The sequence below is a fragment of the Barbus barbus genome (genome assembly GCF_936440315.1).
Source record: "Barbus barbus genome assembly, chromosome: 1".
Taxonomy (NCBI): Eukaryota; Metazoa; Chordata; class Actinopteri; order Cypriniformes; family Cyprinidae; genus Barbus; species Barbus barbus.
In genome coordinates, this window is record NC_136729.1 from 25,974,143 (window position 1) to 26,000,126 (window position 25,984).

At 36.8% G+C, this 25,984-nt stretch overlaps 2 protein-coding genes across 2 annotated transcripts in view; one reads left to right on the forward strand and one right to left on the reverse strand.

The window, feature by feature from the left end:
- Nucleotides 1-3,867, forward strand: LOC306849982 (histamine H3 receptor-like). Its single transcript, XM_079385382.1, has 3 exons — nt 1-455; nt 537-703; nt 1,711-3,867. Exons 1-3 carry the CDS (start codon nt 74-76, stop codon nt 2,617-2,619), a joined length of 1,458 nt encoding a protein of 485 aa, XP_079241508.1. The 5' UTR covers nt 1-73; the 3' UTR covers nt 2,620-3,867.
- Nucleotides 3,868-6,306: 2,439 nt separating this feature from the next.
- The window catches only part of LOC306876114 (vacuolar protein sorting-associated protein 35-like), a 54,567-nt gene continuing 34,889 nt past the window's right edge, over nt 6,307-25,984 (reverse strand). Inside the window, exons 16-17 of the mRNA XM_079427050.1 lie at nt 10,058-10,201; nt 6,307-7,577 (exon numbers count right to left, since the gene is read on the reverse strand). Of these exons, the coding sequence (XP_079283176.1) occupies nt 7,398-7,577; nt 10,058-10,201 (324 nt within the window). The 3' untranslated portion in view covers nt 6,307-7,397. The remainder of the gene's footprint in view (nt 7,578-10,057; nt 10,202-25,984) is intronic.

Consider the following 25,984-nt stretch of genomic DNA (forward strand, 5'->3'; position numbering starts at 1 on the left):
GAACTGTGAATGAGCAGCTGACGGTCACGGTCAGGCGCGCGGATGGCTCGGCAGCTTTTACGCGCTGACTGTCATGCATAATTGCTTGTTGACGGAGGAAAGCGGCGGAAATACCATGCAAACCTCTTTATTGTCCGCGGCACGCTCTCCCTGGATGCCTACAGCTGTTTCATTCATGTGGAAATCAGGAAATCCGCAGTCGCCCAACTGGACTGAGCTGGAGAGAGAAAACGCGACGAGTCTCGGCGACTCGGACGCATTTGAGAACCGGCGCGCGCAGTATGGCCAGTTTTCTCCATCCACCTCAATATTAATTTCTGTGCTTATGACACTGCTGGTGTTCGCCACAATCCTGGGGAACGCGCTTGTTATTTTAGCTTTTGTGGTTGAGAAAAGTTTACGCACACAAGGCAACTTTTTCTTTTTAAATTTGGCTATCGCGGACTTTCTTGTCGGTGAGTGGCATTTATGACTGTTTGTATTTCAGATTTGGTATTAAGCGTCCTTTAAATGCATGTGTTTTAATGTATTTTCAGGCGGCTTTTGCATCCCCGTGTATATTCCCTACGTCTTGACGGGTGAGTGGAGACTGGGCAGAGGTCTGTGTAAACTGTGGCTGGTGGTGGATTATATGCTGTGCACCGCCTCTGTCTTCAACATCGTGCTCATCAGTTTCGACAGGTTTCAGTCCGTCACTAAAGCGGTGAGTGCTGGTAATACAATTAGATTATGACATTTGGATGCATTCTCTTTGAAAAACGCCCAATTTGTCCAAATCTGTGTTGGAGAATGCCAGTCCAAACTAATGAGACTGAGCCACCAGTGACCACTGACAGAAACGGCAACAAAATAAATGTCATCCCTGTGCTATTATTCTGTGCTCATCTCTGTAAAAACTGAGGTAATAGGCTAGGCACAAGTAACACACTGAACCTATATCTCTTTTCAACTTTACATGAAAATTTCTGACGTAGAACACAAAACATATTACAGACTACAGAGTACAGTATAGAGATAAAATTGTATTGGTCCATTAAACGCACTTTTTGTGTGGAAAAACACTTTGTTTTTAAACATAAATCAGATTAACAAGTAAATTATAGATTAGTATAAATATATCTAGATAGACTACAATATTACAACTTAGAATACTGATGGAAATAAATAGCCTGATGATACGTGTTTTAATACTTTTAGAATAAAATATAATAGTATAATAATGCTGAAAATGAGAAACGTCTATTCTGCATGGTCCACATAAAAAACGAGTATCAACAGTTTCATTCAGGAGTCAGCTGGTCACATACAGATGAAGAGTAATGTTTGGATACATCATCACATGTACATCATTTGGACAGACTCAATGAGTGCAAACCTACAAATGCCATGCACACTTACACATTCAACAATCACCTGTCAACATTTATTTATATCCCATTATGCAGCAGCGCACAAAAGCGTGAACCCCATTGCTTCTGCCTCAGATATAAATGCAATGTGACGTCCATTTAATCATAAAATGTAATTATTTCAGCTGGCAGCCAGGGAAAAGATGATATTTTGTCTGTCCGTCCGTCTGTCTATCTATCTATCTATCTATCTATCTATCTATCTATCTATCTATCTATCTATCTATCTATCTATCTATCTATCTATCTGTGCATGCCTAAGTGTAATGCATAGTAAATCAATTATAAATCTGTGTTCCAGGTGAGTTACCGTTGCCAGAAGGGCATAACTAGAGAGGCTGTTTTGAAGATGCTCTGCTTGTGGCTGGCAGCGTTCCTTCTTTATGGTCCAGCTATTATCAGCTGGGAACACATCGCAGGAGGAAGCGTAGTGCCAGATGGAGAGTGCTATGCCGAATTTTACTTCAACTGGTATTTTCTAATGATCGCCTCCACCGTCGAGTTCTTCACACCTTTCATAAGCGTCACTTACTTCAACCTCAGCATTTACATCAACATCCGCAACAGATGCGCAGTGAGGGAAGAACAGCCGACTTATATTCGGCTCAGGAGCTTCAAGATGAGGCAGGTTGGAACCGGCGATGTACAGCGTGTGTTTTTTGTGAGGCCTGTCGAGGAAAGAGAGGTCGCCTTGTCCTCAAGGTCACGGTGCTGCCGGTTACCTTCTGCAAAGGTATCTGCTGCAGAGTTTGGCGACAGCAGACAGACTAAACGAAGAGACAGCACAATCGCAGACTTGCCTCCTCTGCAGGTCGGAGACCGGATCCTGACATCCAGTGAGGCACAGTTTCATTACGTGGATCATTCGGCTGGATCACAGAGAGACCGTCCTGATATGGTTGCCAGTCTGGCCAGCCGCTTTCGCCTGTCTAGAGATAAAAAGGTGGCAAAGTCTCTAGCTGTAATAGTTTGTGTTTTTGGACTCTGTTGGGCGCCCTACACGCTGCTGATGATCATTCGGGCAGCATGTCACGGTCAGTGCGTCCAGCACTACCTTTATGAGATCTCGTTCTGGCTGCTGTGGATAAACTCATCCATCAATCCAATCCTGTATCCTCTGTGCCACAGCAGCTTCAAAAGAGCCTTCAGCAAATTACTGTGTCCGAGCAAAACAAAAATTCAACCTCAGAACATGCACCAGAAGTATTAAATTTATGACCGCATTTCCAAATAGGGCTTTTCTTTTTTTATGTGGGTCCGTGTACGTTTTGATAGTTTGTTTTCCAATTTGAAATGAAATAAGCAGAAACGAGAAAACGGCACCTTTATTCGTTTTTTTGAAAAAAACGAAAAAACGAGATTTCGGCTTGATTTTTCGGCTTGATTTTTTTTAAAATGAATCCTTTATTTATAATTTTCACTGGGGATGCCTTGCTTGGTCGATATCTTACAACATTAAATACAGGAGATAAGATAATTCTATAGCAAGAACATAGAGATGAAAGCGGGCTTTATGGAGAGTGAAGGAAATCCACCTGCGTGCATTCATATATATCCACTCTCGTGTTACAATAATACGCGCTTTACTTGACAGCTGTTATTAAAATAACGCGATAGAAGCTGCCTCAAACTCAGAACTATAAAGAAATGAAGAATGTTGTGTCTGAAAGCCCGGCAGTGATGGTACTGTCCAACCGCGAGCGCAAAACACAGAAATAAAGAAGAATGAGTCATTTTTATGTTTGTTCAAAAATCATATTCGGACGCAACATTCATCTAGTTCAATAGTTCATCTATAGCAAACTGAACAAAGTACTGCAAAGCCTTACACGGAGAGTGGTTATGGTGCGAGAAAGTCAGAGTTGTGAGATATAAACTCGCAATTGTGAGAAAAAAAGTCAGAATTGTGAAAAAAAAAGTCAGAATTGCGAGATAAAAAGTCGCAATTACCTTGTTTTATTTTTTATTCATTGGCGGAAACTATTATAATTACACCGGGTCACCAACTAATGACAGATTGAAATCTACAGTAAATTAACACCCTTCTTGACTCTTCAACCGAGTGTAATGGTATTTAAGAAGCCTTTAACATTATGTACTCAACATTAAATCTGTAACATGTAGCCAACATTAAGAATATAGGGTTGTGCCGGTGAGGAAATTTTCCCATTGATTAGTTAACTTATGACAACACCAATGTTATTTGTTAATCTCTTCTGTAGATTTTGATCTTTATAAGTTGTTATGATATATTGTTAATTAAAAAACAACAGTAAAATAGTACAAAAAAAAAAAACTCGCGTATAGCCTACTATAATCAAACTAATAAGACGGGTGACATAAAATACCCATATTATAACAAATAAATAAAATATATTTGGAAATCGCCCTTTATAACGAAGGCTCGGTTTGTGGTTCACAATTATTTGATTAAAACAAAGACAAAGCCACTTATATTAAAAAAAAAAAAAAAAAATTATGTTTTTGTTAACAGAAGTCATATTGCGCTTTTAATTGCCTCCGCTATCGTCCTGTCAATCATACTCGCGGGTCATTTTCAGTACAAATGTATTTCACCATCATAGGTACCCAAGTTCTGACTGCTGACTGAACACTGGTCAGTGACCCTCTCTCGCTCGGCGCTGTCTAGCACAGCTTCATCACACAGATTTAACTCTGCACAGCTAAATAAAACGGGCTGGTGGCAGACTAATATTTAATATTTCTGATGTAAGGATTTCTGTGAAACGCGTAAAGTTGCACAGAAGAAAGCCCAACAGGACCTGCCCTGTACAGTTTAAGAATCGGTAGCCATAGTAACGTTAGAGGACTATTATTTTGTTGAACAGACCTGAGCGACTACTGATGACGTCACATGCTCAGATTGCTTGACCAATCGGCGGAAGGGGGCGTCTCAGGACCGCCCACATGTGGAAAACGAATTTTGAAGTCATTTATTCGTTTTATGCCTCTGAACTAAAAAACGAAAAATCAAGCCGAAATCTCGTTTTTTCGTTTTTTTCAAAAAAACGAATAAAGGTGCTGTTTTCTCGTTTCTGCTTATTTCATTTCAAATTGGAAAACAAACTATCAAAACGTACACGGACCTATGTGCTTGTATATAGCAGTACATTTTCTTTGTGTACATTGAGTAGACAGAGATCTTACCTACATATTCAAACTCACATTTTTGTATGAATTGGTGGCATAGCTATAGTTCTTCCAAATTCAATGATGCATTATTGACCTATTTCATAAATTATGTATACATGACTGGAAGTGTCTAGCACAGTGCCATGTTTGCCTTTGTATTTTTTTTTTCCAAAATAAACTTTACTGGTGAAGTGATGATCATAATGGACTGTTATACCTCTCGAAACCACAGTCTGCAATGAGAACAATTGAGATGATATCTCAAACCACGCTGTTCATGATAATACTGATTCAACATGACAGATGTACAGGGATTGCTGGCGGAGCCTGTAGTTCCCCTAGCAACTGTGGGACAGACTAAATACAGAGAAACATGACTAATTTCTTATAATCATTATAGCAAAGTCTGAATACTAGTCTCTAATTAACGGTAATAAGATGTACAATGCATTATTGGGGCAGTCGTGGCCTAATGGATAGAGAGTTGGACTTGTAACCCGAAGGTCGTGGGTTCGAGTCTCAGGTCCGGCAACCACGACTGAGGTGAGACCCTTGAGCAAGGCACCGAACCCCTCAACTGCTCCCCGGGCGCCGCACTGATGGCTGCCCGCTGCTCCAGGTGTTCCTGGATGGGTTAAATGCAGAGAACGTCCCTTTCCCCCTTCCCCTTTAGGGGGCAGTCGTGGCCTAATGGATAGAGAGGTGGACTTGTAACCCGAGGGTCGTGGGTTCGAGTCTCAGGTCCGGCAACCACGACTGAGGTGAGACCCTTGAGCAAGGCACCGAACCCCTCAACTGCTCCCCGGGCGCCGCATTGATGGCTGCCCGCTGCTCCAGGTGTACCTGGATGGGTTAAATGCAGAGAACGTCCCTTTCCCCCTTCCCCTTTGTGGGAAGTCGTGGCCTAATGGTTAGAGAGTCGGACTTGTAATCCGAAGGTTGCGGGTTCGAGTCTCCGGCCGGCAGGGATTGTAGGTGGGGGGAGTGAATGTCCAGCGCTCTCTCCACCCTCAATACCACAACTGAGGTGCCCTTGAGCAAGGCACCGAACCCCCAACTGCTCCCCGGGCGCTGCAGCATAAATGGCTGCCCACTGCTCCGGGTGTGTGTTCACGGTGTGTGTGTGTTCACTGCTGTGTGTGTGCACGATGGATGGGTTAAATGCAGAGCACGAATTCCGAGTATGGGTCACCATACTTGGCTGAATGTCACTTCACTTTATCACTTTATCACTTTATCACACTTTATGATTCTGTTCAAACACAGATACAGAACAGTAAGTCAAAACAAACAATAAAAAACTGGCAAATACTCTTAATACTTCCATGTATTAAATAATAATTTAACTGCAAAATTTGTCTCCAACATATATTATTAATAATAACAGGACAGCTGAAGTTAGCATTAAAAATTCCAATTCCAATTTATTTTCTAAATGCATGTTGTCAACATTGTGCATGTTTCAAGTTTTAGTTATTTATCTGACCTCGTAATATTTAATCAAAATGTCAGGATCATCTAGTTAAAAGACAAACTTCTGTTATCTCAGACTTTTTTAACAACGGATAGAACCAATTGACCCTTTGCAGGGAGTTTGACAGGCAATCTGACCGATCATAATGCCGAATCTGCCATTTGTTTCCGACAAACAAACCAGACTGGAGAGTAGATTGACGTCGATGGACTTGAACTTGAAAAACAGTGTATCTTGACATCTTTCTGCGGTAGAAACAAGATACCTTCTGATGTTCATTCATGTTTATTTCATGCTTTAAAGAGGAAGAGATGATCAGGTCACATGCAGCTTGAACTGAGGCAGTACAGCGATCGGTCACGACAAATCATATTTATTAAAAAAAAATATTTGAAAGCTGAGACTCTAAGTAACCTGCTTCTTTTTTAATAATCCATAACATTCGGATATATGTCACAACATGGAAGAGAAGATCTGCCACTACTTCTGTTTACATAGCAACTTCATACAAGCATGTGGGGTTAATATCATTTTTTATTTGTGCAAATGCCATGAAATCAATGATATTTTGTTGTAACTGATTTACAATTAGATTATACATACAATATATGAAGGGAGGGGGAATCATAATTAAAAAAAGGAGACAAGATGCAAGAGAAGTCTTCTGATATTGTTTCGATTCACAGCCACAACTACTCATTCATTAATAGAGTCTATACACGTTCTCCCATTCCACATATTAGTCAACACACTGTCCCACGCCACCAAAGTGTCTGCCATAAAGTAAAAGGGTGAGAAACAAGACTATTCATTAGTTATACAAATGTCTTTAATTCAGCATGGCGTTTAAAATATTAATGCTGAAAAAATGAAGTAGAATCAAGGTGTAGGTCCTCTAAACAAAGACCGTAACAATGCATGGCTCAATAAAGCTCTGCCTTTTTTTCTCCAGTTTGGCTGGCGGGGCAAGAAAGTGGTGCAGCAACACTAAAACTTATTTTTTTCTCTCTTTCTTAAATATATAGCTTTATTCTTGCTCATTTGTATGGCAACAATAGAATCAAGAGGGAATGGTAGTCTGAAGGAAGCGCAGAGCAGGAGTGCAGTGCATACAATGTTCTCTAAGGAGTATTCTCACAAGGAAACGTCTCACGAAATGAGAAAGAGGAAGAAGGGAAGAGAGTAAGACAGGCAGAGGATGAAAAACAACAGACAGAAAGTATGAGAGGAATGGGTAGAGAGGCAGGTGGGTTTGGCTTAGTTTTTCCCCTGGCTGGAATACCCTGGTGTGCACATGTGGACATATACATATATCTCTCTATGCGTGTGTACACAAATATAAATGTAAATGTGTGAGGCTCCTACAGCACCAGCCCCTCGTAAGCAGGTCCCTCAGACTCAGGCGACTCTCTCTGCAGACGCAGGTGCTCCAGTGTATTGTGGAAGTGTTTGTTAATCTGCTCCGTCTCCTCGCTGGCCTCCAGGTTCGGGAGATCCTCACGGATCTTCTGGATCAGCTGATTCAGGACTTGGACCGTCACCTGAAAAGCAACACGCACAGATTGAGTAAATCCAGGCTGCTCTGGATTTATGCAAATAAAAGTGACAAAGAGACAAAATAATAAACAAAAGGTCTTTTCTTAGTAACAGTGCGAAATCTCAAATCCCTGTGATTAGATTATGTTCACTCTTATAATCATTTGAATTAGTTTGCACATTTATTTCAAAAACAGCATTTTTTTTTTAAATGTTGATTTAGTGAGGAAAGAAATACGAGTAATAGCGATGTAACGATTAACCGCAAGCCGGTTGAAAATCGATGAAAATATGTGACGATTCAAAACGACTGAGATGCTAAACAAATCACAATTCAGTTAGTGGTAGGAGTTTATATGAATGTATGTCTGAGGGGAACTTACTGTCTTTAGAAAAGTTTAGATGGTATTTTTTCTTTTCATCTTGCCTCTGTATAATATTAAAGTTCATAAGTGCAGCTCTGCTTTGTTTACAGCGGAAACCAAGGAAATGCTTTAAGCGCCACCTGCTGGCAGAGAGTGAATCTGCGTCTGCAGTTTCTGTTTCATGCTGATATTTTTTATGTATAGTTTCACAAAACTGAAGTCAGACCATTCTGTTTTTGCTTCAAATTTCGAAATTATACAATACAATTTAGATTAAAATCTAAATCAGCATCATAAAAGATTTCTTTTATTTGTGTTACTCATTTATTTGATTTGTGGTTTTAAAATTTAAATTTAGTTTTGTTATTTACATTTACATTATATTTACATTTTGTTATTTAGCAGACGCTTTTATCCAAAGCGACTTACAAATGAAGACAATAGAAGTAAGTCATATTCTTGAACAAATTAGTCTTATGAGCTGGTTCTATTTGTACTGAATTTAAAACATACAGCGAGACCAGTGTAGGATGATTCATGAACAACTGACTCTTAGGACTTAAAATGAAAGTAAGAGGAGTTGCTGATTCACTTAACTGCAAGTTTTCATTATTTTTAATGATGTTGTTATCAAAATGACAATGACAATGCATTGTTAAAGATGCACTAACGTTCAAAATTTTAGGATCAGTAAGATCTGTTTCAAATAAATGCTTTTCTTTTAAAAACATTCTATTCTCAAAGAACCTAAACAAAACGCATCACAATTTCTACAAAAATGTATAGCAGCACAACTGATTTCAACCTTGATAATAATGCAAAATATTTCTTGAACAAACCAGCGCATTAGAATTATTTATGTGACTAAAATTCAGCTTTGCCGTCACAGGAATAAATGAAATTAAATACATTCAAATTGAAAACAGTTATTTTAAATTGGAATAATATTTCACAGTATTGTTGCTTTTACTGCATTTTTTGATTAAATGCAGCATTGGTGAACATACATAAGAGACTTCTTTCAAAAACAAAGTGACAGACTCCATACTTTCCATAGAAAAGTGAAGGACATAAAATTCCATAGGAAAGGAAGAAATGGAAAATATGCAGTGCAGACAGTTCTGTTGATTATAATAGCTGTGCTTATCTTGTTTCTATAAATGTAAGCGATCTCCCTCGCAGTGCAGACATGGTGCAAAAACTGTGCCAGGCTCAAAAGCACTCATTGAAATCACTGTGAGTAATTTATCCAGACACGAGGAGATGAGCATCTAAGGTAAATTCACACACCCACACACACTCTCACACTCAGAGACACAAGTGTTATTTTTGTGTGTTTATGTGACACTGATGTCAAACTATAGATTTACGGCAAGCATTTGATTTCTGTCAGTGTGCTGTATATAAATCACAAAATATGAACAACACTACAATCATTTAAACATCCCCAAAGCTGCTCAACATTATAACACAAAGACATGAGAAACACCGACAGGTAAAGGCCAAAGTATACATCGGCCGTCCGCATTACGTTATTTTCGTCATCAGGAGGGCTCACGGACAGCCGCGCATCCAGTCCACGTGTAGGCAATTTTTTGAGACCGTGTGGACAGTGCGCGTACAACAGTGCATGCGCGAGGTGAATGTTGAGACAGCACAAGTCAAGTAAGTGGTACTGTACATGTGTTGAGCTCTTCCATACGCACTCATCCACGGTTGAGTATACTTTGAAAGCTGTGCGGACGTGGCTGTGCACGAGACACGAAAAGTGAAGTATACCCGGACCTTAATGTGTCAATGACATGCAGCGTGGGAGTTTTGATTCTCCCATCTGTGGCCCAGATGTGCTCTGGCAAGCCCTGACTCAATCTCCCTCAAATTGAACATGGATACAGATGCTTCCTCTCAGATAAGTGCAAGTTAGGTATAAGCTAGCGCTGCTTGTGCCAGACAAAAATGTGGAGAACGGAGAGGGAAAGTGAGAATGAGTGAGAGACGAGAGAACAGAGGAGAGACAGCAAGGTCAACAGGTTAAAGGAGAGCGAGTAATGAGATGTATAAGAGAGTGGAGAAGAAAGAGGAGTGAATGGTCAAGAGTGAAAGGGCATCTCTGGTCATACCGCATCATTCTCTCGCTCATAGAAGCAGATGTATCTGTTGAGGATCTCGATGAAGAGCTGAACTTGCAAGGAGGGGTCCATGCACTGGTTAGCGATCTTCAGAGCCTTCTTCAAGCATTCCATCACCCTCCGCCCATCACGGATCTGACAACAGAGGAAAAAAAGCTGATTTCAGTTCTGACTGTGGGGAACAGCCTCGAATTATTCCATTTTATCTTGATAAAAGCCATTTAAGCCAGCTCCACTTTTCAGTGTATATAGTTATGAATTGGATTGGGAAGGTCTGTTGTTAGGGGCAACACATATAGTCACATACCTCCAAAGAACATGCTGTGGAGCTGAGAGAAGGAACACAGCATGATCATATTCCTCCACATGCATTTATGAGTCACAACAACATTGACCCTTACTAAAAGAAAATAAGCACAATTGCCACATAAGGTCCCGTTTTTAGCGCCATTTCATGGGCATGTATTTCAGAGGTATTATACGTTCAGACTCAGTCTTAACTGCTAATATTTTACCAAATAAAATATACATCATGCTGCATTTTATTACAATCACCAGAGTGTTGTCCCTCAAGAAAAGAACATAAATTTAGTCATGGTTTGCTAAAAAAAAAAAAAAATAATAATAATAATAAAAAAAAAAAAATAAATTCAGACAGACAGATAAACACAACTTTTGAGAAACAGCATTAAAATTTTGTACACCAACGCAAAAAAATAAAAAGACTGTTAAAGAGGATGTGTTATTTTTCATAGATTGTTTCACACCCAAATGATCTTGGCCATGCTGATTTATACGTAAGCCAAGAGATGTTATTGATATTTTTTGAATGTTTCAATTATCACATTGGCTGTTTAGTATTGGAATCGAAACTCTTTATTTTGACAGCACTTGGGAATTCACGCTAAATTTTCCCTCTTTAATATAGTTTACTCTCTTTGATGAACATTTCTGTCTAATAATTAAAAGGCAAAGCTTTCATATACTGCCTGCATTCAGCAATTCTTTGTCTTCGAATATATAATAAACATTAATGTGTGATTGTATGGATCAGCATGTGTGCAGTACACCTGTCTAAACAAAATGAGTATGCCTGAAAAAAATAAAACGTCCAAACGAGCAGTTCCTTGTGGAGTGATGAAACAAACCGTGACAACCTGCAGCTCTCTTATCAAGAGGATAAACACCAAGTAGAAAGATGAACACATGGCGTTCACATTTCGCAGCCACAGCTCTGCACTGCAAAACACCACACTGGTGCAATGCAGGAGCTGGCCACGTATCAGCATGAAGCAACACAAAAAATCATTAGGACTGAATCCAAGAATGTATATTATATGTAATGGACGCATGTGTGCTATGAGTGCAACAGATCCCTCTACAGCTAAACTAATAGTATGGAATAATAGCGTGTTATGAGTTACAACTGCAGGTATGTTTGATGTAGGGCTGCACGATTATGACAAAAATTATAATTGTTGATTATTCCCTTGAGATTGTTATTGCGATTATTAATAATTATTTTGAACAGATTTATGCCATTTTTTGAAGCTGCATGTCATATTTTTATATAAAATATATATTTAAAAAAAGGTTGAAAACACTCTTCCTGAACTTTTTGCTTTTCTATAGCATTGAGCCTCAAATGTCAACTATACATTGGTTTGGTTTCTTCTTTAAACAAAAAAAAAGGTAAAATTATGCATGGTATAATAATGGTATTTTAAAACTAAAAGGAAAAAAAAGAAGAAGAAAAAATGGTCTACTAAAGCTATATATTTCATTTACAATTAAACAGACAAAATTTCTAATTACAGTAACATTTTACAGTACAATTTATATTATCAGGGCTCCAGACTAACATTCGAGAGCACTGGCACCAGCACCTGATTTGGTAGCACTGAACATGTAATATTACAAGTTTTGTCTCTTAGAAATGCACATTAGAACAGGAGCTTGAGTTCAGAGTAGCAGGAGCTTGAGTTGGGATGCAGATGTACATTTGACCGTACTGTAGTGCCTAGTAGACCAGGACACACACACAAAATAATTTCAAGACAGCACATTCCTTAGCAGGAGTTAAGACTTCCACTCCCAGCATCTGCATTTGACTGGCTGGCCGATTTCCTGCCCTAAATCTCCTCATCTCAGGAAACCTCTAAAACCCAGGATAAATTTGAGGGAACATCTGCAATGGACTTAGAACAGAACCTTCAATGTTCTTCCTGACCTGTTTACCATAAATAAAAGTTGCGTAATCAACAGTACAAAGCATGTGGCATCTGGAAAGGCTCCAGCACAGACCCTCCCTGATATCTCCTGATCGTTTAACGCATAAATTCAATGTTGTTATCAACCAGGAGAGACGGTTTTACAACTGACGTCCGAGCTAAGAAAAACACCAGATCTCCACGAGAATGACATTCCCACGACCTCCCGTTTCTCCCCAGCAGAGAAGCGCGCCTTTTCTTCTTATTGGCAGAACAAAGAAGATCGGACCTTTATGGGTGTTCCGAAAATATATATATATTGAGGTTGTGTGTTTATTTTATGTCTTTCATATGCTTGGTGTGATTATTTAGAAGGTAGCATGTTAATCGATGCATTAACCCATGTAGTATATAAAATTAAGGTATGTACTTTGTGTATACTAAATACCTGTTGTTTGATTTTGAATGAAAGCTAGTTGCGTCAGCAATAATTTGGTGTGGATGAAAGTTGACTTTTCTCTTCGTAATGTATGATTAAAACACTTATAGGAATCTGCTAGGATATGTTCTTCATTTTATGAAATAACTCAGCAAAGGATTTACGCACGGAAAACTGAGCCGTGCGGGGCAGGGCTCCGCCCTACAGAAACACTTGTGATTGGATCAAACAGCAAAAGGGGCAGACTGAAATCAGCCCGTTAAAGACAGACGCCCAGCTTTGCTTAGTTGCTTGCTCGTGCGCTGTTTGAAACTTCGGCTCCTCATCTGATCGCGCTGTTAAGCGCTCCCAGCTATTAACATCTGGCCGAGCATTGAACAACTATCAATAAAACTTCTTTTTAATTTATATATGCGACCATTGGGGGATGTTATTAGGAGACAATGTTTCATTTCATTTATATGCTGATGATACCCAGTTGTACATACCACTGAAAGCTGGCGATACTATTGAACCTTTATTGGCCTGTCTTGGGGACATTAAGAAATGGTTGTCTAATAATTTTCTTCGACTTAATGAAGACAAAACAGAAGTAATCATCTTTGGCCCCCCTAAGTTAAGAAGTGGTTTAATACAGGAGCTTGGCAAGCATTTCTCCTCAGTCTCTTCCCAGGTCAGGAACCTTGGTGTCATTCTGGACTCTGAGCTTTGCTTAACTAAGCAAATTAATACAGTTGTCAAGAACAGTTTTTATCAGTTAAGGATTATTTCAAGATTGAAATCATTTCTGTCTTTTAATGACCTGGAGAAAGTCATTCATGCTTTTATTACCTCCCGTCTCGATTATTGTAATTCATTATATTTGGGTCTTCCTCAGTCATCCATCGCACGTTTACAGATGGTACAGAATGCTGCTGCAAGGCTGTTGACTAGGACTAAGAAAACTGATCACATTACACCAATTTTAGCCTCTCTTCACTGGCTTCCTGTTCATTTTAGAATTCAGTTTAAAATTTTATTGTTTGTTTTTAAAGCACTTAATGGTCAAGCCCCATCTTATCTCACAGATCATCTTACTCTACATTCATCCTCCAGATCTCTAAGATCTTCTGACAGGGCTCTTTTAGTTGTCCCGCGTTCACGTTTAAAAACAAAGGGTGATAGAGCTTTTTCGATTGCTGCCCCTCGTCTTTGGAATCAACTGCCACTGGACATTCGCCTTGCACCTTCTATTACAACTTTTAAAATGAAGTTGAAAACTTATCTTTATTCCCAGGCATTTTAATTTGATTTATCTATGTTGTATTGTTTTACTGTATCATCTGTTTTATTTTATGTTTATCTTTGACTTTGTTCAGCACTTTGGTCAGCTCTGCTGAGATAAATGTGCTATATAAATAAACTTTACTTACTTACTTACTAATACTTAGTCAAACTTCTGAAGAAATGCTTGAAAGTCTGAAGCTACGCGAAAGGAACTCAAGGAAGAACTTCGAGCGTCATCACGTCACAAAGAAGCCAACCAACCACCGAAGGGCATTCCTTGAAACGCATCAGACGACGACACATCAGCAGCCAATCAGTCGGAGTTTCCCTCCGACGCCATGGAGACCGTGTGGAAACACCCAGCTGTCAAACTCAACTAAAAGCAAGTAATCAAACAATTCTTCATAATTCTGCTGGAAACTGGTTGCATTCATCTTTAAGAGTAAAGATAGTAAAGTTCCTTGCTTGTGACTCCCTCAGGTTGAAGTTAGAGCATTCTTGGAAACGAGCATTAGAACCTTAAACTCTCTTCAAATCAAAACAATTCATTGCCTGCAGCGTGTTTGTGTGTGTATGTATTCTGTTTTGTATTATTGTAGCTTAGTAGTGTTGTAGAGTAGCAAATAAACTTTGATTTATTAAGAAATCTTGTGTCTGGTGCTGTGATTTTCAAGTCTTAAACTATTTGCCAAAGATCGGATTACCTATGCTAAAATTACCTATGCTAAAAATTACCGAATCAATTCGGTATTACTGTGGCCACGGGAATAATCTGAATTGTTAAAACATACTGGTTTTAATGCTTGCTGGACAAGTCATTAATGAGGTATTGTTAATAAGGTATAAGTTGGACGTTTTGATTAATATCCATTAATCATACGAATATGAAATCGATACGACTCGATTTCCAGAAACTAAAATGAAATTAATAGTTTTAAAATTACTACAGTACCATTGTGAGAACTGTAACAGTCTCATCTTTTATATATAACCAAAAGTACAGCACCTCATTACCATGGTAAAAAAAAGTAGCCTAACTAAATGGTTTCTATGGTGTTTGCATTGAAAAACAGTAGCCTAAAGACATTCAGTCAATTACAAATCCACATCAACTGATAGAATAATTAACACAATAATGTAATTATATTCCATTACTCCTTTAACATATTTAGTATATTAATAATACTCAATATGAATATCCTACTTTTCTGCCACCGTACCATTGTTACCGTTAGTGTTACTACAGTAAAACTATAGTAAATGTATGGGATGATATTAGACTCAAAATGATTAATAGATGCACGCGCAATTCTCCATGTACTGCATACATTTTATGCATGTATCTTACTAACCACAAACAAATGTATTTCAATTTGAGTCTGTGGAATTCGGGATTAAATGTTTATGCAGTGATTTTAATAAATACACACATGTTTGAGCATAAAAATGTTGTGATCTGCATTAATATATCATAAATTGCTCATACAAAAAGGAATCTGTGCATATGTGGATCAGGTGACACGCGTGCATTTATTGACATCTTGTTTGCATTAATCTTGTTCGGTTCATTTGAATTTTGAGACTTCATTTTCGCAGTTTGCAGCATTTCACGACGCCCACACACACAACTACCAATGAACAAAGCCCAGTGCAATTCATTAACGTGTACACGATTTGAACTCCGATTTATTTGGCTTTAAACTAGATTAAATTAAAGAGAAGTGATTTGTACTGGAGAACTCTGCGCTGAACTCCAGTGCTTACTGGATTTCACAGCGTTGTTTAGCGCGTGAACGCGACTGGTCACTGTAATAAACGCATAAACGCTCTAAACTCACGCTGCGCTGTTTTCTTTTGAGGCGAGCGGATAAAAGGTCAGTGTGACGTGCAGTTCAAATGAGTCTTTTATCCAGTGTGTTTGAGTTTGTTAAACCCCGCGGTGCAAACACTTAAGCACACAGAATAATGAAAGTGGGCATTTTTAATTATTTTTGTAATCGCGGCTTTGAACAATTATCCGTGGCATCCATAATCGTAATTGCGATTAGAAATTCGATTAATTGTGCAGCCCTAGTTTTATGTACAACTATACACAAAAACCAGGAGTATCTCAACACTGAAGCAGTTTTAAAAGGAACAAAAATATGTATTTTTACTAGAGATCGACCGATATATCGATTTACCGATATTTTTCCCGATATTTAAGCATTTTTCCATAATCGAATATCGGTTTTGTAATATCGGATTCCCCGATAAACACCGCCATCTTGTGGACGTTTTCAGAATTGCGCACAGGATCGCAATTGCAGCGCATCTGAGGGGAGACGAGACAGCAATGGCGTGCAGGTACTTTGCTGTAGTTAGTAAACTATTTAATATTACAGGCATTAATGCACAAATTAGATGTATTACATAAATGCCTGATATATAGTTTAAATGCAACTTGGCTCTAAGAAATATGATAAATAAGATACTCTGTCAAGCCCTGTCCCTATAAAGATAGGCTATAACTTCGCCTGAAATAACACAGCCATGAATTAGCACATGATGGAAATAAAAGCGCTGAATTTAATTCTCTCTGTGGTCTATTAGTCTCGTGAAGTCGGAGTCACATAGATAATCCGTCAAGTCCTACTCTCCCAATAAAGACGTAACTTTGCCTGAATTAAATAATAATACAGCCATGAATGATTGCATGTTGGAAAGAAAAGCATTGAATGTAATTCGCTCTCTGTTGTCTATATGCTCATCATTAGTCTCGTGAAGCCGCTTTCATATTGCAGTTCACTCAGCGGGTTGATGCTCAAGAAATGCTCAGCACGGCCACCGCATGTAACTTTTAACAAGATTCACTTTTTTGAAGCACCCTAAATTGTATTGACACTTACTATATAACCATTATTTCGTTTATAAACATCTAAATTAATACAACTCTATGGAAATGAATTATTTATTATCTCCGCGATCGATAGCAGTTTGAGTAGCCTATAGTTCTGTGTAAATGCATAGATAAACCGCGCTGTCAGCAGCATAATTTAGAGCATGCCTGCTGAGAAATGCAATAAAATACAATGCTTGTTATATTCCAATATTCCAGAGAATATTATTCCGTGAATTAACATTATCCAGTGAATTATTCTTCACTCTTTATCCTATTAAACAGCTTATAAGCCTACTAAAATGAAGTTGATATGACTCCTTTCCTTTATTTTCTCCATTTGAAAACATTAGACTTTCTATGTTCATTTTGCTTACTGCTAATATTAGTGTTGCTGCTAAAGCTTTTTATAAATAAAATGTTTTTTATTGTTGTAATACGAAGATTAAATTGAACAATATAGCTGCGAGCAGCGATGACGGGCCCAAACCGTCAGCATACGCCACCCCGGTGGCATCGATAAAACGGTGCCCAGCGAGCACAAGCATTACAGTAACCCTCTGGCAGTTTGGTTTTAAGGGATACGGCAATTAAAGGGTTAATCCAAACCATCAACTCTGTGAAACACACACACACACAGAACAACATATAAAACTTTAAATTCTGTGAAAATATATTTTTCATTGGTAGTTGATGTTAGTTAATGCATTTACTAATGCTAACAAATGAGAAATTATTATAGTTACCAAAGGTTTTAATGATTTATTTTTCCATTAACTAACATGAATATTTTTTTCTAACACAAATGAATAAAGTAAAAAATATATTGTTAATATTTAATGTTATTTGTGAATTAACCAATGTTAAAAAACAACATTATTTAACTGTTGTTAATTTACATCATTAATAAATATATACCATTTAATGTTGATCAAAATCAATTCCAAAATGTGTTAATATATTATTACATTTTAAAGTTTTATCTTTTGAACATGACTATTTTTCTAATATTAAAAATATTTTGTTCATTGTTAGTTCGTTGTAAGTTCATACTATCAATGAAGAATTAACATGCTGTAAAATATATATTTTTCATTGTTAGTTCATGTTAATTAATGCATTCCCTACTGTTAACAAATGAGACTTAATTATAAAGTGTTATCAAAACCTTTAATGCTTTATAAGCATTTTTTAAGGATTTTATTGAGAAGTTTAAACAGACCCTCTCTCTCTCTCTCTCTCCCCCTCCACACTCACTGAACTCACACAGTCAGTCACCCACCCAGTCACCCACCGCACACATTAGAAGCAGTGACAGGAGAACTCTGATAAGTTTTAAATTTTCTCCTCTCCATAGTGTATTGTAAATTCATGAAATTAATCACATATCCTCAGACTGTATTGTTCTGTGTATGTAATTTTTTATGAAGTGTTTGGAAGCTGCTCTTAAAAGATAAAAAAAAAAAAGTTCTCTTTTTTCTGTAACTTTAATAAATTGCCATTAAATCATCGTTCAAGATATCCTAAATCCGTCCACAATTTAGCATCTTCAGTATTTTGGCATCATGAGAAAAAATGTTTGGTGTGATTTCTGTGTTTCTGCTTGAAGGAGTATGAATTTGTTTACAGCCTGTTTAAAAAAAACCCACATTAAAATAAATATAGCCGACTTCCTGTTGGTCGTAGCTAATGACTGTAAATTAGAAAGTTGTCCGGATTAATAAGAACAATTTATGTACCGAGTTTGGTGTCTGTAGCTATCATTATATATATATATATATAAACATTAATAATTATATACCATTTAATGTTGTTCAATATTAATTCCAAAATGTGTTAATATATTATTAAATTTTAAAGTTTATCTTTTGAACATGACTATTTTTCTAACATTAAAAAGATTAATAAATGCTTTAAAAAAAAATTGTTCTTTGTTAGTTCATACTATCCTGGAAGAATTAACATGCTGTAAAAATATATTTTTCATTGTTAGTTCACGTTAATTAATGCATTTCCTAATGTTAAGAAATGAGACCTTATTATAAAGTGTTATCAAAACCTTTAATGCTTTATAAGCATTTTTTAAGGATTTTATTGAGAAGTTTAAACAGACCCTCTCTCTCTCTCTCTTTCTCTCCCCCTCCCCCTCCACACTCACTAAACTCACACAGTCAGTCACCCACCCAGTCACCCACCGCACACATTAGAAGCACAGAGACAGGAGAACTCTGATAAGTTTGAAAATTTTCTTTTCGCCATAGTGTATTGTAAATTCATGAAATAATCACATATCCTCAGACTGTCTTGTTCTGTGTATGTAATTTTTTATGAAGTGTTTGGAAGCTGCTCTTAAAAGATAAAAAAAAAAAGTGTTCTTTTTTACTGTAACTTTAATAAATTGCCATTAAATCATCGTTCAAGATATCCTAAATCCGTCCGCAATTTAGCATCATCAGTATTTTGGCATCATGACAAAAAATGTTTGGTGTGATTTCCGTGTTTCTGATTGGAGGAGTATGAATTTGTTTACAGCCCGTTTAAAAAAAAAAAACACACATTAAAATAAATATAGCCGACTTCCTGTTGGTCGTAGCTAATGACTGTATATTAGAAAGTTGTCCGGATTAATAAGAACAATTTATATACCGAGTTTGGTGTCTGTAGCTATCATATATATATATATATATATACAAATTAATAATTATATACCATTTAATGTTGATCAATATTAATTCCAAAATGTGTTAATATATTATTAAATTTTAAAGTTTATCTTTTGAACATGACTATTTTTCTAACATTAAAAAGATTAATAAATGCTTTAAAAAAAATTGCTCTTTGTTATTTCATACTATCATGGAAGAATTAACATGCTGTAAAAATATATTTTTCATTGTTAGTTCACGTTAATTAATGCATTTCCTAATGTTAAGAAATGAGACCTTATTATAAAGTGTTATCAAAATCTTTAATGATTTATAAGCATTTTTTTAAGATTTTAAAAAACAGACCCTCTCTCTCTTTCTCTCTCTCACCCACTGCCTCAATCCACACTCAATCCACACAGTCACTCACACAGTCACTCACAGCCCACCCCCACCCCTCACTCAGCAGCAGTGACAGGGAGCTCTCACTCAGAGGCAGGCTGGCAGGGAGCTCTCACTCAAAAGCAGCTCTGATAGTTTTTAAATTTTCTCCTCCGCATAGTGTATTGTAAATTCATGAAATTAATCCCATAACCTCAGACTGTATTGTTCTGTGTATGTAATTTTTTATGAAGTGTTTGGAAGCTGCTCTTAAAAGATAAAAAAAAAATGTTTTTTCTTGTTTACTGTAACTTTAATAAATTTCCATTAAATCATCGTTCAAGATATCCTAAATCCGTCCGCAATTTAGCATCATCAGTATTTTGGCATCATGAGAAAAAATGTTTGGTGTGATTTCCGTGTTTCTGTTTGGAGGAGTATGAATTTGTTTACAGCCCGTTTAAAAAAAAAACCCACATTAAAATAAATATAGCCGACTTCCTGTTGGTCGTAGCTAATGACTGTAAATTAGAAAGTTGTCCGGATTAATAAGAACAATTTATGTACCGAGTTTGGTGTCTGTAGCTATCATTATATATATATAAACATTAATAATTATATACCATTTAATGTTGATCAATATTAATTCCAAAATGTGTTAATATATTATTACATTTGAAAGTTTATCTTTTGAACATGACTATTTTTCTAACATTAAAAAGATTAATAAATGCTTTAAAAAAATTGTTCTTTGTTAGTTCATACTATCATGGAAGAATTAACATGATGTAAAAATATATTTTTCATTGTTAGTTCACGTTAATTAATGCATTTCCTAATGTTAAGAATTGAGACCTTATTTAATGATTTATAAGCATTTTTTAAAGATTTTAAAAAACAGACCCTCTCTCTCTTTCTCTCTCTCACCCAGCTCCTCAATCCACACAGTCACTCACACAGTCACTCACACCCCACCCCACCCCACCCCTCACTCAGCTGCAGGCTGACAGGGATCTCTCACTCAGAAGCAGTCTAAGAGCTCTCTGATAGTTTTTAAATTTTCTCCTCTCCATAGTGTATTGTAAATTCATGAAATTAATCACATATCCTCAGACTGTATTGTTCTGTGTATGTAATTTTTTATGAAGTGTTTGGAAGCTGCTCTTAAAAGATAAAAAAAAAAAAAAATTATCTTTTTTACTGTAACTTTAATAAATTGCCATTAAATCATCGTTCAAGATATCCTAAATCCGTCCGCAATTTAGCATCTTCAGTATTTTGGCATCATGATAAAAAATGTTTGGTGTGATTTCCGTGTTTCTGCTTGGAGGAGTATTAATTTGTTTACAGCCCGTTTTTAAAAAAAACCCACATTAAAATAAATATAGCCGACTTCCTGTTGGTCGTAGCTAATGACTGTAAATTAGAAAATTGTCCGGATTAATAAGAACAATTTATGTACCGAGTTTGGTGTCTGTAGCTAAAACTAACCCCCTCATTTTTGACAAAAGGTGGCGCTATAGAGTGTCTCTTCCACGCCCGTTTATGAGCTTTTTCCAGTGTCTAACTATCATTAATACTGATATGTGTGTTGAGTTTCATGACATTCTAAACATGTTATCTGCCTCAAAATCACCAGAAACGAATTTTCAACTTTGACACGTTGCCATGGCAACATAATTTTAGATATCAATATTCCCTTCACAGTTTTACATCGGCCGTGTTTTGACATTATTCTGGTGAAGTTTGAAGCAAATCGAGGTAAAAGAAGATGCTGAATTCAAAGCATTTTGAAAACGACACACTTCCTGCAGCCAGTTGGTGGCGCTATAACTTTCAGTCATAATAGTCACATCTATCCGATCGGCATCATACAACGAACAAATCACTGAAGTTTGATATACATCATACAATGTATGTGGACGTTATTAGGCATTTCCTGGGTCTCATTTTTCGCCATAACTTCATCGCCTCGCCACGGGCAAACCGTTCGACATATCAAAAATATCTTCGCAATTTAGCGTCCCCAATGTCTTGAGATCATGTTCACCTAGTTTGGTGGCAATCGTATGGAAATCCTCAGAGGAGTATATCAAATTCCAGAGCATGCGCTTTTTAAACAGCCCTGAATAGCCGACTTCCTGTTGGGCGGAGCCTATGACATGCTGCGCGGAAGTTGTTCGGCTCAATGAGTTCTATATGTGTACCGAGTTTCATATGAATACGTGCAAGTATGTGTGAGCTATACATCAAGCTTTCTGACAATTTTCCAGGGGGCGCCGTAGAGCCCCTGTGCCACGCCCGGGTCCCAGCCTCAGCGGCGTCCTAATGGCCGCAGGTTCCAACGTGCGTGCCAATTTTCGAGAGTTTTCGGGCACGTTAAGGCCCCCAAAAGTGCCCGGATGATTGAAATAAAAAAAAAAAAATAAAAAAAAAAAAAATAAAATATAGCTGCAAGCAGCGATGACGGGCCCAAGCCGTCAGCATACGCCACCCCGGTGGCATCAATAAAACGGTGCCTGGCGAGCACAAGCATCACAGTAACCCTCTGGCAGTTTGGTTTTAAGGGATACGGCAATTAAAGGGTTAATCCAAACCATCAACTCTGTGAAACACACACACACAGAACAACATATAAAACTTTATAAATTTGTAACACTTTAAAATAAGGTTTCAGTTTTTAACATTAACTATATTAATTAACATGAACAATAAGTATCTAGTATTTATGGTACCACTTTCTATGAAGCCCGTATTTATAACACGTAATAAAGGTATTCTTAAGGCATTATAATGAATGCATAATGCATTATAAATAACATAAGTAACTCTGCAATTACATATCAACTAGCAGTCATGAGAGTATTAGTAGTGCGTCTGATGAATATACTGTATGCTAACACTTTATTTTGATGGTTCCTCAACAGACAAACTGAGTATAGGATACTTTGCAAGTATGTGAATATTCTACCTACCCTACCTAAGTCTACTAATACAAATAGTTTTATATAAACAAAGCAGATTTAAAGGCTCATTTATCTTCCAAACAGAAAAGTTAAACACAACACAGAGGGATACTGTAACGGGGCGAACAAGACGTGAGACATGCGGATCCATGTGCTAACTTTTATTTATAAACATAGTCAAGACACAGCCAAATAGATATGGCATGGGCAAGACACAAGAGACATCTGGGCAAGCGTGTCGACGATCGGCGAACAATATCCAATAGGGCAAGGCAGAGAGATAATCCAAGTACACAAGCAATAATCCAAACGAGATGCAAACAGAGTCCAAACGGTAAGGCAAAGGGTGAATCCAGGAAACACGGCAGATATCAAAACACTAGAAAAGGCAAGGCAAGGCTATAATCACTGAGAGGGCTCTGTAGAGTAGCTATTGCTAGGATATACGAGAACAATACTCGGCATCTAGCAAAAGGAAGTCCATGGTTTATAAAGCCTGAGTGATTAGTGTGAACATTGAAGTAGTGAAGTGCAAGAGTCCATGCAGTGAGTGGGTGACCTCTGGTGGTGATTAACCGAAAATGCATGGACCAGATTCATGACAGATACAGAACACAGAAATATTTTCACGATGCAAAAAATGAAAACTTTACACTTGATAAAAAACAGAAAACTAAACCTCTGCAATTTCATTGAAAAAAGTAAATAAATACAAATTAAAGTGTACAGTTGTACAGTTTCATTTTTTGCATCTTGAAAAAATATTTCTGTTCTGTTTCCCTCTGTGTTGTGTTTGTTTATTTTTTCTGTTAGGAAGATGACTGAGCCTTTCAATCTCCTTTGTCATATATATGCCTAATAAATAAAGAACAAGCCATTTATAGCTGTATTTAAAAACTGCTTACTAATGACTATTAATGTTGCCACAATGCTTTATAAAGGATGAACTAACTATTCACTAATGTTTACCTAATGATTCATAGCATGCAGTTATTATAAAGTGTTACCCTATAATGTATTATAATTGTTGTTATGATTATTCATGAGATTTTATAACACATTATAAGGTTTTTTATAATCCATTATACGTTCACTATAATGCCTTAAGAATACCCTTATAATGTATTATAAATACGGGCTTCATAGAAAGTGTTACCGTATTTATTAGTGTTAGTTAATATTCAAAACTGAAACATTATTAAGATTTTAAGTTTTATCTGTTAACATTAGTTAATGCACTGTGAATTAACATAAACATTTTGATTAACTAACATCAACAAACATTAATAAATTCTGTGAAAATATATTTTTCATTGGTAGTTCACGTTAGTTAATGCATTTACTAATGTTAAGAAATGAGACCTTATTATAAAGTGTTATCAAAATCTTTAATGATTTATAAGCATTTTTTAACGATTTATTTTTCCATGAACTAACATTAATAATTTTTACTAATACAAATAAATGAAGTAAAAATGTATTGTTCATCCTTAATGTTATTTGTGAATTAACCAATGTTAAAAAACTATATTATTTAACTGTTGTTAGTTAACATCAACAATAATGATATACCATTTATTAATGTTAATTAATATTAAGTCCAAAATGTATTGATACATTATTAAAATGTAAAGTTGTATCTTTTGAACATGACTATTTTTCTAACATTAAAAAGATTAATAAATGCTTTAAAAAAATTGTTCTTTGTTAGTTCATACTATCATGGAAGAATTAACATGCTGTAAAAATATATTTTTCATTGTTAGTTCACGTTAATTAATGCATTTCCTAATGTTATGAAATGAGACCTTATTAGAAAGTGTTATCAAAATCTTTAATGATTTATAAGCATTTTTTAAAGATTTAAAAAAAACAGACCCTCTCTCTCTCTTTCTCTCTCTCACCCACTGCCTCAATCCACACAGTCACTCACACAGTCACTCACAGCCCACCCCACCCCCACCCCTCACTCAGCTGCAGGCTGGCAGGGATCTCTCACTCAGAAGCATTTTAACAACTCTCTGATAGTTTTTTAATTTTCTGCTCTCCATAGTGTATTGTAAATTCATGAAATTAATCACATATCCTCAGACTATATTGTTATGTGCATGTAATTTTTTATGAAGTGTTTGGAAGCTGCTCTTAAAAGATAAAAAAAATTAAAAAACTCTCTTTTTTACTGTAACTTTAATAAATTGCCATTAAATCATCGTTCAAGATATCCTAAATCCGTCCGCAATTTAGCATCTTCAGTATTTTGGCATCATGAGAAAAAATGTTTGGTGTGATTTACGTGTTTCTGTTTGGAGGAGTATGAATTTGTTTACAGCCCGTTTTTAAAAAAACCCCACATTAAAATAAATATAGCCGACGTCCTGTTGGTCGTAGCTAATGACTGTTAATTAGAAAGTTGTCCGGATTAATAAGAACAATTTATGTACCGAGTTTGGTGTCTGTAGCTAAAACTAACCCCCCCATTTTTGACAAAAGGTGGCGCTATAGAGTGCCTCTTCCACGCCCGTTTATGAGCTTTTTCCAGTGTCTAACTATCATTAATACTCATATGTGTGTTGAGTTTCATGACATTCTAAACATGTTATCTGCCTCAAAATCACCAGAAACGAATTTTCAACTTTGACACGTTGCCATGGCAACATAATTTTAGATATCAATATTTCCTTCACAGTTTTACATCGGCCGTGTTTTGACATTATTCTGGTGAAGTTTGAAGCAAATCGAGTAAAAAGAAGATGCTGAATTCAAAGCATTTTGAAAACGACACACTTCCTGCAGCCAGTTGGTGGCGCTATAACGTTCAGTCATAATAGTCACATCTATCCGATCGGCATCATACAACGAACAAATCACTGAAGTTTGATCAACATCATACAATGTATGTGGACGTTATTAGGCATTTCCTGGGTCTCATTTTTCGCCATAACTTCATCGCCTCGCCACGGGCAAACCGTTCGACATATCAAAAATATCTTCGCAATTTAGCGTCCCCAATGTCTTGAGATCATGTTCACCAAGTTTGGTGGCAATCGTATGGAAATCCTCAGAGGAGTATATCAAATTCCAGAGCATGTGCTTTTTAAACAGCCCTGAATAGCCGACTTCCTGTTGGGCGGAG

Excerpts from the sequence above, each read along its gene's own strand:
- LOC306849982 (XM_079385382.1), top strand. The coding sequence starts at position 74 with ATGCATAATTGCTTGTTGACGGAGGAAAGCGGCGGAAATACCATGCAA. Across the intron at positions 456-536 it reads TATCGCGGACTTTCTTGTCG|GCGGCTTTTGCATCCCCGTG; the intron begins GTGAGTGGCATT and ends ATGTATTTTCAG. Across the intron at positions 704-1,710 it reads TTCAGTCCGTCACTAAAGCG|GTGAGTTACCGTTGCCAGAA; the intron begins GTGAGTGCTGGT and ends TCTGTGTTCCAG.